The sequence below is a fragment of the Fundulus heteroclitus genome, chromosome 16 (genome assembly GCF_011125445.2).
Source record: "Fundulus heteroclitus isolate FHET01 chromosome 16, MU-UCD_Fhet_4.1, whole genome shotgun sequence".
In the NCBI taxonomy this organism is placed as follows: Eukaryota; Metazoa; Chordata; class Actinopteri; order Cyprinodontiformes; family Fundulidae; genus Fundulus; species Fundulus heteroclitus.
The window spans coordinates 28,055,720-28,070,960 of NC_046376.1; the positions used below are offsets into that span (position 1 = coordinate 28,055,720).

The 15,241-nt window shown below is 38.1% G+C and overlaps 1 protein-coding gene across 1 annotated transcript; it reads right to left on the reverse strand.

Moving 5' to 3' along the window:
* Positions 1 to 134: 134 nt before the first annotated feature.
* On the reverse strand, positions 135 to 14,297 carry pick1 (protein interacting with prkca 1). The gene is made up of 13 exons (XM_036148352.1): positions 14,128 to 14,297; positions 13,621 to 13,701; positions 10,562 to 10,673; positions 9,680 to 9,808; positions 7,709 to 7,775; positions 7,519 to 7,608; positions 7,378 to 7,431; positions 4,774 to 4,836; positions 4,252 to 4,385; positions 3,971 to 4,063; positions 3,814 to 3,864; positions 1,913 to 2,057; positions 135 to 1,712 (listed from the first exon to the last, which is right to left on the reverse strand). Exons 2-13 carry the CDS (start codon positions 13,659 to 13,661, stop codon positions 1,453 to 1,455), a joined length of 1,239 nt encoding a protein of 412 aa, XP_036004245.1. The 5' UTR covers positions 13,662 to 13,701; positions 14,128 to 14,297; the 3' UTR covers positions 135 to 1,452.
* Positions 14,298 to 15,241: the final 944 nt, after the last annotated feature.

The following is a 15,241-nucleotide window of genomic DNA, read 5'->3' on the forward strand; positions in this document are numbered from 1 at the left end:
ACGTGCCCCTGTCTGATGGTCATTGGTACGAAATGGTCAGAGACCGTCGTGCAATGAGTCAAAAACGGCGCAGGCACGAAATGACAAACACCCGTTTTCAACCTTAAATTAAACACAGCATAGCAAAAACAAGGTATTTTAAATAATTTTAATGTATTCCATCTTCACAAATTCTCGGACATTGCTTCAGTACAATCAGAGACAAAAAAAAAAAAAGAAGCAAAAACTGAATTAGAAAGGATAGTTTAACCGTCTCAAATAATAAAATATGTTCCACTCAAAGTAGATAATTTATGTTTGTATGCGTTTAACCTTCCACTGGTGCTAGAGTGCATAAATATGTAAAAAGTTACTTCTTCGGGTTACAGAAAACAAACGAAACACAAATAAAACGATGTACTTCAACACAAACCTCACGGTTTCTATTCCAGTAGTGAGGAGAAACATGATGCATTACTGCCCCCCAGTGGCCATTTACAGTAGAACACATTGAAGCATGATATAACTATTGGATTAGATTTCCCTTCATTAAGAATAAATCTGACTTTTTACAACTTTTAAATATAATTTCAGAAAAAAAAAATCACAATAAAGTGGTTATGATACGATACATAACATTACTGGGACTGTAACATTTATTTTCTTGTAGTGGTAAGAGCGCAGTAAAGCTCTCTGGGGTTGTATGTGCACTTGAGTTTTCATGCAGCAAAATTACCTGCATGTTTTTAGCATAAGGAATGTAAAAGCAGCGTTATTTGCAGTGGAATTTAATATGGAAAAAGTATAATCTTACCTTAATGCAATATTCTGAGAGTAAACCTGGCTTAATATTTGCAACAAATTCTACAGCTGGAATGTGTGGTAAATCAATGCAACTTCCCCTAAATGCATATGTATTAGCCAGATAAAACAACCCTTTTCATGTTGTAGGGGTGTGTATCTTTCGGCGAAACACTGATATCTTGCAAACTATGGGATTTTTAAATTAATAAACTTATGGTTTGGAAAAAAAAAGTAAGGTAGCTCAATAGGTTGCAGCAAATATGTGTGCAGCAAATAGAATAATATAGTAAATAAAGTTACAACATTCAATTTCATATTGACTGACAAACACCAAAAACCCATGAGACTTCAAGACAGAGTAAAAAAAAAAAAGGCACACCCCCAGCTTAAAGATCCCACTCTGAAGTAGTAAACACGCAAAGAATTAAAATAAAATCACCCATTGTTGTGAAGTTGCATCAGTGAGGAAAGAAATATGCAAAACGCAAGAAAATGGGTTTAAATAAATGGTTGGGTCAAATTTTGACATAATAAAACACAGTAAAAGTAGCACAACGTCATTTCCATCTTCGTTTCAACGGCATCAACCGTTCCAGCTGCTATATTCCACTGGATAAAACCGAGTGCTCGTGATAAATGCACGGGCTGTTAAATGACACACACACACATTCATTCATCATCGACCAGCTTCTCCGTGCCGTTCTCTGCCTGCGTGCTCCCTCCCTCCTCTCCTCCGCCTCCTCCTCCCTCCTCCTCCTCCTCGTCCTCATCGGTGTACGAGAGCGACTGGCTGCTGTAGTTGATGGTGGTGCGGGACAGGTCCACTTCAATGGGGAACACGTCCGCCTCCTTCAGGACGGCGTAGCAGTCGTCGTAGTAATGGGACATGCCTGAGACAAAGCGCTGCAGCTGGAACACGATGTCCTGAACTGTAGGGGGGGGGGGGGGATAAATCAGTGTTACTCTGTTGTGACTGGAGGACGCTCCTTAGGCACAGATTTAAATCCAACTACTTCAATTTACACATTTTGATTCAAATATTGTAAAAAAAAAAAAGTACTCCTCCTGACACGGAGACATTACAACATTCCAGAAATGACCTTTAGAAAACAGCTGAGGAAGAACAAACCGTGTTTCTGATCCAACAACTCGATCTTCTCCAAAACGTCCTTCCTCATCTTAGCAAAGCGGGCCCGAGCTTCCTGTCTGCACCTCAGTACCAAGCGGTACTCGTAGTTCCCGGTGCTCACACGATACAACGGTTCTCCCATGGCCTGTGGGAGACGACGGTCAACAGCTTTGTTTTAAAACCCTTAAAAATAAATCAATCAGATGCAGGGCTGTGAAGAAGTATTTACCCCTTACACGTTCCTTTCTGCTGTATTCACAAATAAATCCTTCTGATTAATCAAGTTCCAATCTCAGACAAAAGCAGAGTAAATAAAAAAATTCTGTTTTTAATAATTTTGAGTCTGTAGAGGAATATTGGGCCCATGTTTTTTTCTGAACTGTTTTTAAGCATATGTGTTCTGTTTAAGGTCATGCCACTGCATCTCGATTGGATTGGAGTCCAGACTTTGACTAGTCTGCTTAAAAAAAGTCGCTGTTAGTAAATTTAGAGGTGGACATGCTGGTGTGCTTCAGCTAATTTTTCTGCAGCATAACTGTAATGGACATAGTCCATCAGCAAAACCATCACACTGTAGGTATGAAGTCCTTCCTCTGAAATCCTACACCAGATGTGAGAGCCTTTCAAAACGTTCCACTTTCGTCAGTCCACAGAAATATTTCCCAAGAGTTTTGGGGATTATCAAAATGTTTTTTGGCAAATGTCAGACAGGTCTGTTCTTTTTGTTCTGCAGTGGTTTTGGCCTTGCGTCTCCCTCTAACGGGCTTTTTTAGCCTCGTCTCTTTCTCATTGTGAATCAAGAACATTGACCTTAGTTGAACTAAGTGTGGCCTGCAGTGCACTAGATACTGTCCTCTGGTTTTCAGTGACCTCCTAGATCAGGAGTGTCAAACATATGGCCCGCGGGCCGCATCCGGCCCGCCGAACAATTTAGTCCGGCCCTGTGGCTAAATGCATTATCATTATAAAAAAAAAAAAAAAAAAAAGAAAAAAAAATTTGATGAATGATGAAACAATTATTGAAAAAAACATGTACTTTGTTTAAGTGAAAATATGCAGTTCCTATATTGTCCACAAGGGGCGCTGTGTTTTAATTAGCAGATTAAGCTTCAGGTGTGGAAAAATTTAAATCATTTCTTAATTTTTATCTGTTTGATGTATTTTGTCATGCAGGACAGTGTTTTTAAGTTCCAAAAAATGTGAATAAATGTTTTTTAACATTGTATTATCACTGTGATCAGTTCTTATGCATAATGCACAAGTAAATGTTTAACTGAGTAAAAGTATTGTTGAAATTGCACATACTTTTCTTAAAAACGCTGAGGTTATTCATAATATATTGTGTAAAAGTGAAATTAATTTAATATAAAAATCAACAACAAGTCCACATTTATATGTAATCTTGCAATGAGTTTACTCGTGTGGCCCTCTTGAGATCAGATTAAGCTGTATGCGGCCCCTAGACCAAAATGAGTTTGACGCCCCTGTCCTAGATGCTCATGTGCTTTTGGAGTAATTTTGGTAAGCCAGCCGCTTCTTGGAGGTTTCACCAAAGCTATATGCCTCCATTTAGTTTGGGTTTGGCTATTTGCTCTCACTGTGGTTCTCTGCAGTGTCAAAGGCATATAAATTCCCTTGTAACCCTTTCTAGAGATAGATAAATAACTTTTTTCATGTCTGTTCTAGGGTTTCTTTAGATTAGGTCATCGTGTGTTGCAGGTCTACATAGGCCAGGTCTTATTGAAATGGTGTCTTGATTCTGCAGGTCTTTTGGGTTTGTGAATTCAAACGTTACAAAAAGGTGCAGAAATCCTATTTATTTCCCTACAATTAATTTGCACACTATAAAAGGTATCAACCAACATGACTGTCAAAGCTACGAAAGAGGAAACAGAACTCACAATGCTGCTGTATTCTTCATCATCCATTTCCTTCACCTTGAGGCAGTAGGACTGTAAAACATGAGACGTTCATAAGGCAAATTCATCCAGCAGACCAAAAACTGATGATGTGTTGTGTCGTACATGAAAGCAGAGAAACACTGTGCTTTTTTCTCACCAGATATTCAAACTTAACATCCAGGTACTTGCGGATGGTGAGCTTGGTGTCTGGTATGGCCTTGTGGAGGTATGTGTTCAGATCATGGAGCATCTGAAAGCCAGGTCAACAACAGCAAGTTTAAATCTACAAAGGTTCGTAGAACAGGGACGAAGAAATGCTAGGAGGAAGATGGTTTACAATTATCCTTTGAATGCACTTTAATTAATCAGATAAACAAACAATGATTAACTTTCTGTGCAACCAAACTATTCAAAATGAGAACTGCTTTGTGCACTTACAGGCTTGATGGTCTTTAGCAGCTGAATTCCATATTTCTCGATGTTTCGGTGAGCGTCGGCAAACTTTACGAAAGCCTCGCTGGCTGCAGCCTGCGGCTCCCTCACACCGATGATAGAAAATACATCGCCAAACCCTGAAAAGGTCGTCAGCGACAACGTGTACAAGAAACAAATCTAACGCTTTAAATATTTAGAAATTCATATACAAAAATAATCACATTCATATGAAAAAAAAAAAACATTTGCTCACTTTTTTCATTTTGATTAAAACAAAACAAAAGTATGTGCATAAATATAATTTCTCTTCAACTGATAAACTACATTAATTTGTATTAATCCTGGACTAACGTGGGTGTATTTATGCAAAAGATTGGCTGAGGAGCCAATTTTAAGCTTTTATAGCAAAAAGGACACTTTATATTAGACACAAAAATGACATGATCACAGACTTTTCACATTGTTTTGCTTCACAAAGTGAAGGAAAAAGTTATAATTAATGTTACAGCTTTTCTAAAAACAGACCTCTGTGAGTTTGAGAAAGTTCGAAGAAAGCTCTGAGCAGCCGCTTTGTGTGCTCCATCAGTCCTGCAAGCACAAAAACACAACAATGAGACCCTGATCTGAACAAACTTGTAAACCACCATAACACGCTTAATTCGATTTAAAACGGCCCTGGATATACGGCGTGTAACATCCAGGAGAGGAAGTGTACGCGTGCCGTTACTGCATCATGTACCAGGCCACGACTAAATGAGGATACTTTCTAACAGTCATGCAGCAGCTTGAAGACGCTCCTGCCACCCGTGACGGCAGTAAGAACAGCATGGTGGACATATGGCAAGCTATGACATTATATATTCTCAGGATTTACCGACACGTCTACATTTAATGATTTTTGTGAAGATATTTAGTTTTACTCTCACCATTGAGAGACATTGCTCACATTTTGGTCCATATGAATGACGGCATCACATAGTGGCTGCAGACCGGGTAGCTGCATTTTCATTATCTAAATGTCCAGTTCCAGCACATCCTAAAGATGTTCCACTGAGATGTGGTCCGTGTGGAGGCCCCTAGATTACAGTAACCTCACTGTCATGCTCAAGGTGTCTGTTTGAGATGAAGATGGGTCCACTCTGATCATAAAGGGATGGACAGTCAGCAACATCTCTCATCTCTCGCCCCCATTATAGATGGCAGCTGACATAAACACAGACCAGGGGCTCTTTTTCAATCTTTTATCGTTCAGTTTTGGTCAGCCTCTGTGAATTAAAGCCTCGGTCTTCTGGTTTTAGATGACAGGAGTAGCATCCTGTGTGGTCGCCTGCTGCTGTAGCCGGTCTGATTCAAGGTTGATGTACCAGAAATGATATTCTACATACCTTGTGTGTAACAATAGGTTATTAAGCTGTTGTTGCTTTTGTCCTCTGCTCCCTGCTTGCTAACTTGGATTTTTCGTTACGTTTAACTTTTATCTCCTAGTCAAACCTACAGAAAAGTTGGACAGTGCTATTTTAGATCAGTGACTCAAGGATTTATGCATTTTATTTTTATTATTATTGTCCTGTCTGGACTTTGAAAAAGACCATCCGATATCAGCTAATCAGCACAAGATGCCCCCCTTCACCTCAGAGGACTTTGACAAGCTTATACAAAAATAGCAGTAATGGAAATGAAAATTCCTCAACCTGAAGTATATTTACAGGTAAACGAATTTGGGAATGACACGACTCTCCACATGATTGCAAACAGCGACAACCAGTCCAGCAACTCGCCGATGGGAATGGGATTAAACCCACCTGCAGCCCACCTTATAACACCCTGGGGGCAAGGCCAAAAGAATCAAGGAAGAACCCCACAACTAGACAAATAGAACTGCCCGATATTACAGAGAAATGCTCCTGTTGTCCCAGGGAAGGGGAAACAATGTGCCGTTATCAGAATTGAACCAGCATCCAGGAAAATAACCAAACAATCAAAGGTATGACAACAAACTTCGTTCTAAACGGTCTTCTCCTAAGCCTCCAGAGAAAAAGTGAGCCACGGGTCAGCAAACGTTAATATTATGCAGCGCAGCTGTAAAGGGGACTGAACCCTTCTGTAACAAGAAGAACACAGAAGTGATGATTTATGACTGTAACCTAGAGTCTGACATTTCAAAGGACCTAGAGATCATGAAAGCGCACAAGACTGTGAAAAAACTGATAATACACACTGAAGCCTTGGGTGACGTTTGCAGAAGGAAATATGAAGTAACGAAGGAGGATTACTCTTGTCTGCTAAATATAGTTGAAGATCTTGATATTAAAGTGTTTCTCAGCGGACCTCTCGTGCTCATTTATTGTGGAGATGAGACTTTTTTGAGACTTCTGAAGCTTAACAAATTTCTGGAAAAATCATGCACTACAAGATCTGTGGAATTCATTAACAATTATATTTTCTGGGAAAAAAGACATGTATTCAACAAAGACGGCGTCTCTCAACAGGCCAAAAAGATCATCAACCAATCCCAGCAACAAACTCAAAACCTACCACCCCCAGACTGCACCCACCTCCCCTCCATCCCCATTAAGCCCAGAATGGGGATATTGTTGGATGGACTTTATCAACAATATGAAAAAGTTTTTAAGACTGGTTTATATGTGACATTTTATCAAGACACCCTGATAAGCGACCTTCTAACCTACCTTCCACACATATCAAGGATGGTCAACATGCCTGTGCTCAGGACCTTCAGATCAATTTGATTTGATGTACAATGTGTCTAAGTGGTACATTTATCAGAGAGAATGACCTCTAGCACAAGCTTGGGCCCCCGATGGGAGATAACTGCAATATATCTGTGACGATAATTGGCAGAAAGAACAAAGCTAAAAGGATAAAAAAGTAGAAATAAACAATCCTTAGAAATCATAAATTGCCAGATACAGTCAGAAAGATAATATCAACCACTAAGTCATATAAACTGGCTTTATTAAACATTGGATCTCTGTTAGGAAAACCATTTTTAATCAAGGACTTCATTACTGACCAAAATCTTGATGTTATGTTTTTAACAGAAACATGGTTAACACCTCCAAACCAAGGAAAGGTGGAGGAGTGATTCATTAAACTTGGTCTCTTTACCTTTGTAAAGCTCAGCTGTTTTCTCCAACTCTTCCAGTCTTTTGACCAGGCCATCTACAAAGACAGATTTTTTTTATACGAAGATCCTTCAACATTAACTAAGCAGCAATCAAAATTAATGTGAATAAGAACAAATATTACCGTTGCATAGAATAGCTCTGCTGAGTCCAAGAGCATCGGCGGTACCCGAGCTCATGTTCTCCACTAGGCGATGCTTTACTTTTTTCAACACTGAAACGTTTTAAATTAGGATTAAATGATGCATTCAAACCAACAACAGTTTTGTATTAAAAGCGACTAAACGTGTGCATGTGATGAGTGACGCACAGACCGATATCTAAAGATTTCCCTTGTTTTGGATCAGCCTGCAGTTTGTTGTAGTGGATAACAGCCTCTCCCTGTAAACATGTGAAAAAGAGATATCAGCAAGCAAAATATGCAGTTGATGCAAAACAAGAACAAAAAACTCACTTTATTCAACGTTCATTTGTGCTGCTTTATAGAAAATAGTAGGCAACTGATTATTTTAGGAATAGAGGCAAAATTAATAATGTGGGGAAAAATGGTGACATTAAAGTGCATTATGGGCCCTGAAAAAGCAACGTCAGCACAATCTAATCCTTTAATTCCCACACTGCACCCCGTCTTTATCCCAGCACACAGGAAGTCACGGGATCTTTCTGTGTGAACAAAGGATGTCAAAAGCAACACGGCCACTCTGCGTCGGCGACTATCTGCTGCGTGCTTTCTTTTATCCCAAACTTTTCCAAACAGCTTAGCAAGCGAGTTAAACTCCTCTGCTCTTCTATCCAAAGCTCTGGACCACGGCTGGAATATTCTCTCTTTAAATCACACCGGACAAAACGGTGAGTTATCGTCCACCACTTTGTTTGCTATGTGTGCATCCGTTTTTGAAACTATATCATACTTTACAGATGCTTAAAAAAAGATTGATCCTGAGTCATATTTATTTAATTTAGCTGTAATAAATTTAAATAGTTGGACATTTTATAAATGAGGATTGGTGTGGACACAATATAACACACATCCTGATTCGGTTCCAGGTCTGTCCCGGAAATAGACCTTTTAAAAGTTCAACAAACTCTCAGATACGTCTCAGCTAACAAGAAATACCATGCAGGTATTAATCAAAGATACATTTATGTTAACTAGGCCCTAAAAGAACAGAAATATCAAATTGATTTCAAGCGATTGATTAAATAGGACATTTTCACTTGATTTCCTGTTATTCATTTTATTTTTCCAAGGCAAAGTACTAAATCAGTTTTCTATGTTGCATTTTTTTTTTTTTTTTTTACAATAACTAAACTTACTGTAACTTATATGAAAACAAAAACTTTTTCTTCTGCTCAGTCAAACATCAGCTTTGCAGGATGCATCGATTTTTCCGACAGAGAAAAGTTGGTTGCCATATTTAACACTTTACCTAAAGCAACACTCAATCTTAAGATCTATCATTATCCAAAAAGTATCTCCAAGCACCGTTTTGTTTTAGGCAGTAAAAAAAAAGGTCAAAACTTTTTTGTTTAGTTGCAAATTTACAAGCATGCTGATTATTGGCATTTTTCTCAAGCCCTGTCTTATTTGTGGCTTTAGAAAATTACCGCTTTTAATCATTTTTATGTGTTTTTATAGCATCTCAAACCAAAGTTGCAGCATAATTTTATTCCTCAAGATATATTTTGAATAATGATATACAGGCATGTGTTACCATTTTCCTCAGTTGCCCAACAATTACAATATGTAACTAACACATTTAGCCAAAAACAGATTCATGAAAAGCCTACTTGTAGAAGTTGTATATTGATGTAAATTATTTAATTAATCAACAGCTCCCAGGTCAATCATTTAACTGCATAATTTTTTTAAGATCTGGAAATGCTGGTTCTTCTCTAATCAATCACTAGCCTAGAAACCTTTTAATGTATTTGTTTTTAAAGGCTAATTTTTTAGATGATTCCACATCTTTTTTATTTAGAGAAACCATTACAATTTCCTCTATTTCAACATTAACATTACAGATTCTGACGTGATTTGAGACCGTTAGGATGTCCTATTTAATCTTTGAATAAGTTCAAACAGTCAGACTAAGATTTGAATATGCTGCTTTATGGCTGAAATTCCATCTATTTTTCCTAGATCTATCTGCTAGTTACATTTACTTAGATGGAGATAAACTAGCAGCACATGATGAAGTGTAATGTCATCCCTTTTTTGCAATTATAGCATGCATCTGGTACATTGACAATGTGGCTGATGTCTCTGTTGTCTTCCTGGTTACCTGGACAGATTGAATCATCTTGGCCACTTCCACCTTTGTTTTTCCTTTCACTGTTTTCCCGTTGACACCCGTGATTTCATCGCCTGCTGCCAGCGTCCCATCCAGAGCTGCTGGCGTGTTATCAAAGACCTGGAAGACACAGGCAAGTACTTTAAAAGGTAACGCTCACATCAACTTTTACTGGTTTGATTTCAACTGCATGAAGTAGGAATGAAAATTTGTTACAATATTTCAGATCAAACACATTTTAATAGCAGACAAATAACTAGGGGTCTGCCAACACTTTTTTGGCTTTGGCCACTGATCTGGACTTGAATAAGTCCATAATGTCATTTAGCTGTGCTCCAATGATTTTTCTGCATTCTTTAACGATGCTCTGCAAGCGGTTACATTTTTTTAAGATTCAGCAAACAAAACCAGCAAAGAAAGGAAAAGGTGAGACCAGATTCAATAAATCAACTATAAAACATGATATTGCTGCCCAGGGTGACACAACCGGTAAGTATGTTTAGGGGTAATTCCTGTTTTCCACCTGGAGCCAGGCTGATTTGGAGAGCTTTTAAATTGTTATTTAAAAACACTTTTTAATATGTACTCAGAGTTTCTTTGTCTGATATCACAAACTATTAGATCATCAACGTTTAAGTGAGAAGGACAAAAAGAGATGCAAGAAGTTTTTTTGACAGAGTTTGCTTGTCTAATGGCAGGAAAATGGGTTTCTATAAAGTACTGACTTCAAAAGAACAACAACAGACACAACCCCCACTCCTGCTATTCAACAGCATCCCATGTTTATTCAATGAAATATGAACCATGAGGGAAACATCACGTGAGATTTACCATACAGGTAGGCACTATAGTGAGCAGCTTTCATGTACCTACCTGGACAATATAGAGACAAGGACAGTACTGAGCTCCACCACCAATGCTGATGCCGATAAGATTGTTAGCATCTTTCTTCAGAGTCACAGTGCCGGGTACGGTCGGTATACCTCTGTAAAGAAAAGAAAATGCAGCATTTGGTCCAGCTGTTTTTAAGACGTTCGTTATCAAATATAATGGATGCTTACTTCAGTAAATACATTGACAATATTAACTAGGATTTTTAGAGATTAACGCATTTTTAAATGGCCAACATGGCTCTCATGTTTTCTTTTGGCTCTGACCTGCCCATTCCAATTTAAGCTGACATCCTTTTTTGATGTCATAAAACTCACCGCATGAACTGTTTTAAGAGAAGGAAAAAGAGCTGCAGGCTTCTTAATAAACGCAAAGCTCCTGAATCCAACAAAACACGAAGTAACAACTAAAATAAACCAATATACGTATTTAAGCAGATGTCACAAACTTTTATTGGATTTTCCCTGGACTCAAAACAAATTGCATCAAAGTCCTGTGTTGATACATTCATTGTGATGCTAATAATGAACAGAAAAAACCCAGAACTTTCATGAAAGGGTGATTCATTGTAACTTTCCTAAAAATTAAATACTTTTTAAGGATAATGGTTTGCTTTTTAACAAATTAGGCATCAGCTTTGCTAATGTTTTTGTTGATGATCTCAGAAGAAAGATTCCCTTTCAGTTGTAAGTTATATCTGTAAAGTCTTTCTTTATAGATGCCATTGTGAACCTGAAGTCTGTTCTTTCTCCACCTGCATTCAGCTTTTTGACATTCCCTTTTTTCACTTCTAACAGGAGCACTTCTCCACAGAGATTCCTTCCCAGAAAAAAACACACTTTAATTGGAGCAATGCAGTCAATGATGTCTGAGACTTTAGACTGAAATTTATCCTCTAGCTCATCTACTGAGTTGCAGCATAAGGTTGAAGTAGCAGAGTAAGCTTGGATAAAAGTTTCCAGTGAATTGTCCTTAAAGGTGCGTTTTCTTATGATGTCCTTTGGCTAAATGAGTCACTGGAAGTGATGCTTTCAAATGTAACAGAAAAGTACGAGGCTCCAGCAGAACTTGGTCTATTTGAATTAAGTGTTGGAAGAGGGACACATTTAAAAGAGGAAGGAACACCGACTCAAGACGGACATTTCTAGGCTTCATTATAATTTAGAAACATCATTTTGGAAAAGTCAGTGCCTTGCAAATGTATTCATACCCCTTTGACATTTTACACCCACAATCTGTGATTTTTTGTGATAGACTAACACAAAGTAGTGGATAATGGCAGGTGCTATTCAAAGCATATTTGTCATTTTTGAAGAAATAGCAATCTGAAAAGTGTGACATGCATTTGTATTCAGCCTTCCTGAGCCAATATTTCCCAGCATCCATCGCTGTGGAATAGCGGCAAGGCTTTTGGGCGTATGTCTCTGTCAGCTTTACACTTCCTGATATTGAAATGTTTAATCCATTCGTTGTAGAACAATTTACGATCAATCACATCAACTTGAGAAATTCTCTCTTGAGAAAATCTTTGATGGGGCCATCCAAACACATTAATATGCTTTGATCAAAACCAATCCACTGTAGTTCTGGCAGTATGTTATTCTGCTGGAAGGTGAACCTCTGCCACACTCTCAAGTCTGTAACATGTTTTCTTACATTTCCATATTTAGCTTCATCCATCTCTCCATGAACTCTGAGTAGCCTCGCTATCGCCGTTGAGAGGATACACACCATGATGCTGCCACCACCATGTTTCAAACTGGAGTTGATATTATGTTCATAGCGATGAGCTAAACAGATGTCCTGTCATATATAGCCTTTTGCATATAGACCAAGAAGTTTTATTTTGGTTGCATCTGACCATAGCACATTGTTCTACATTATGTGCTCCCTAAATGGCTGTAAATGGGAAAGTGAATTTTTTCCTCCTGTCCCGCTTCCACAAAAGCCAGATTTGGGGATGCCACAGCTAACATTTGTCACGCTGACACATTCCCCCTGCTAAGCTGTGGATCTCTGTAGCTCCTCCAGAATTACAGACTCCTTGGTGTCTTCCCCGATTAACTTTGTTTTTGACCGGCCTTGTCAGTTTATGTCTCATGTAGGTTTGCATTTGCGCCCCGTTCTTTAAATTTTCAGATGACAGATACAGCGCTTCCAGAAAGGTTCAACGCTTGGGGTTTTGTTTTTAAACGCAAGCCTGCGATAAACTTCTCTACAGCTTTATGTATGACGTCTGCTAAGTTACTTGGTCTTCAGTGATGTTCTCTAACAAACCTGTAAGGCCTTCACAGATCAGTTGTATAGTGAGATCACATTAAAAGCTGGACTCTATTAACCCATCTACTAGGGCTGTGCATATAAATCGATACAAAGATTAATATTGATGTTTTTAAAAATGATTTAATATCGATATTCTGATTTTCAATATCGATATACCTCCCAACCCATAGGGGGGCGTAATTACAGTGCGCCATTACTGTTCACAGCAAGAAAGTGCAAGTGAGATGAATTTTTGGAATGGCCGACCCTAAAATCCCTAAAATCAGACGTTTGGGCACATTTGTGGTTTCTGTGATGTGTTAAATGCATTGAACCAAGTGTACTTATTTTCTTGTTAATATATCAGTGTTCAATAAATTGAACATAAATATAATATTTGGGTGGTTTTGTTGATTGAACGACTTTGAGCATTAATTTGAAAGTACTAAATATCGATATTGGAGTCAAATCAAATCAAGCCGAGCTATACAGAGAATCGTATCGAATCAGCTCATCCTAGAAGATAACCGGCCCTACCATCCACCTCATTTGGGAAGCATACTGAGGGAACACTTAACAAATTTCGACAACTATCATCATCGTTATCACCATTTAGGTTACTGTAGTATATAGCGCCCTCTTCACAACCAAGCATTACTTTGTGTGCTGCTATCTCAATGAAATACACAGAAGTTTGTGGTTCCAATGTGATAAGATACGGAAACGGAAATGTGTTTCCAAGCCTTAGACGAGAAAACATTCAAACAAATGGGACTCACAGTTTGTCCTCCTCCAGCTCGTATTCCATGTCTGTGAACATCTCAGGACAGTCACAGCCGTCCCATGAAAAACAAATGCCCCTGTAAAAACAAGCACATCCTCATCTGTAATCCACGCCTCAGCAACAGATTCATGATGAAAACACGCTTCAGCAACAAAAATCTTTCCAGCGCCGTTTCACTATACTAGCTCCCAGGAACTACTCTAAAGTAAAGGAAAGGCTGCTTGAGCAAAGTCATCCCTGGGCTGTAATAGCGGCGACAGAAACAGCTGGTAAGTCACAGCGCCCGCTACATTAGGACATTTTATCCTAACAGGTTCAATTGTTAAATCCAAAGACTTAGACTAATGTTCAAGAAAATAAACAGGGGCGACATTTAACTGTAATAAGGGCAGAAAAGACAGACTATTCAATGCTAGCACTGCTCCATCAGCTGCTAGCTGGGTTAGCTTCAGGCAGGTGCACTGGAGATGCTAGCTGCTTACACACATCGCATTAAAAGTACCTTCAGCGGCTCCCTGATGCAGGCGTCACACAATACGCATCAAGTCTGAATATTTTACCGAAACGTGCCTTTTGTTGGTAATTATATTAACAATAACACTAACAGAAATGTTGTGGCAGCTCCTGTTTACATAATTATGTCACTTCCAGCGACGAAGCGGAAGCTGTTCTCTGGAAAAGATCGCCCCCTAGTGGCCGGAAATAAAAATCTAAATTCTGAGGGACAAACGATGCGCTTTAATAAAATGACAAAACAGTGCAATAAATTATAAAGAGAGATTGTGTCCAATAATAATAATAAAAAAAATCACAGTGATGTAAAAAGAAAGGCATACTAAAAAGAAAAACACAAAAAGTTCCGACATAATTCATCTAGAAATGGATGAATAAAGTTAATAAGTATTGGCTTTAAAATGTAGTTAAAATGTTTAGAAAAAAAAATAATATTAAGATATCTTTTGTTTATCAGTACTTAAGTGTGTGAAATCCAGGTGTAGCCTCAAGAATAGCTCTATAACTGTATGCACATAAACACAAGCTAAACATGAAGTCTCTGGTTGTTGTTGTTTAAAGATGGAAATGCTCATGTTGATGTTTTTCTAGTTTTAACAGATTCTGGAGATAGATTGAAGGAGTAAAAAAAATAAATCTGGAGTCAATACAAGACATTTATTTTGTTATTTTACTGACTTGTAACTGGGGGATTGTTACATTTGAAAATGTGACCTCTGTACCACATTACTTTGTGTTTATCTTCTATCCTGAAAGATTGTTAAAGAATTTATTGTGTACCCGTTATTGTATTTTATTGTGATTTTTATTTATTTTATTTTATTTTTTCCAAAAGGTGGACAAAAATCTATTTGTAAAATAAATAAATACAAAACATGTGCATAAGAGAAAACTTACTAAACTGTTTACGGAATGATTCAATCCTTGCAACTCTACGTCATCATCTTGAAGAATTTTATCAACCTCAAACAAAACACATTTAGAGATATCGAAACAGACCCTACTATTCAAGGCTTGTTTAGTGACAACATAGGCTCCTGATCTTATCTACAGATTAAATTAATCAGTAGTTTACACAGAGCAGTTGAGCATTTAAACAGATC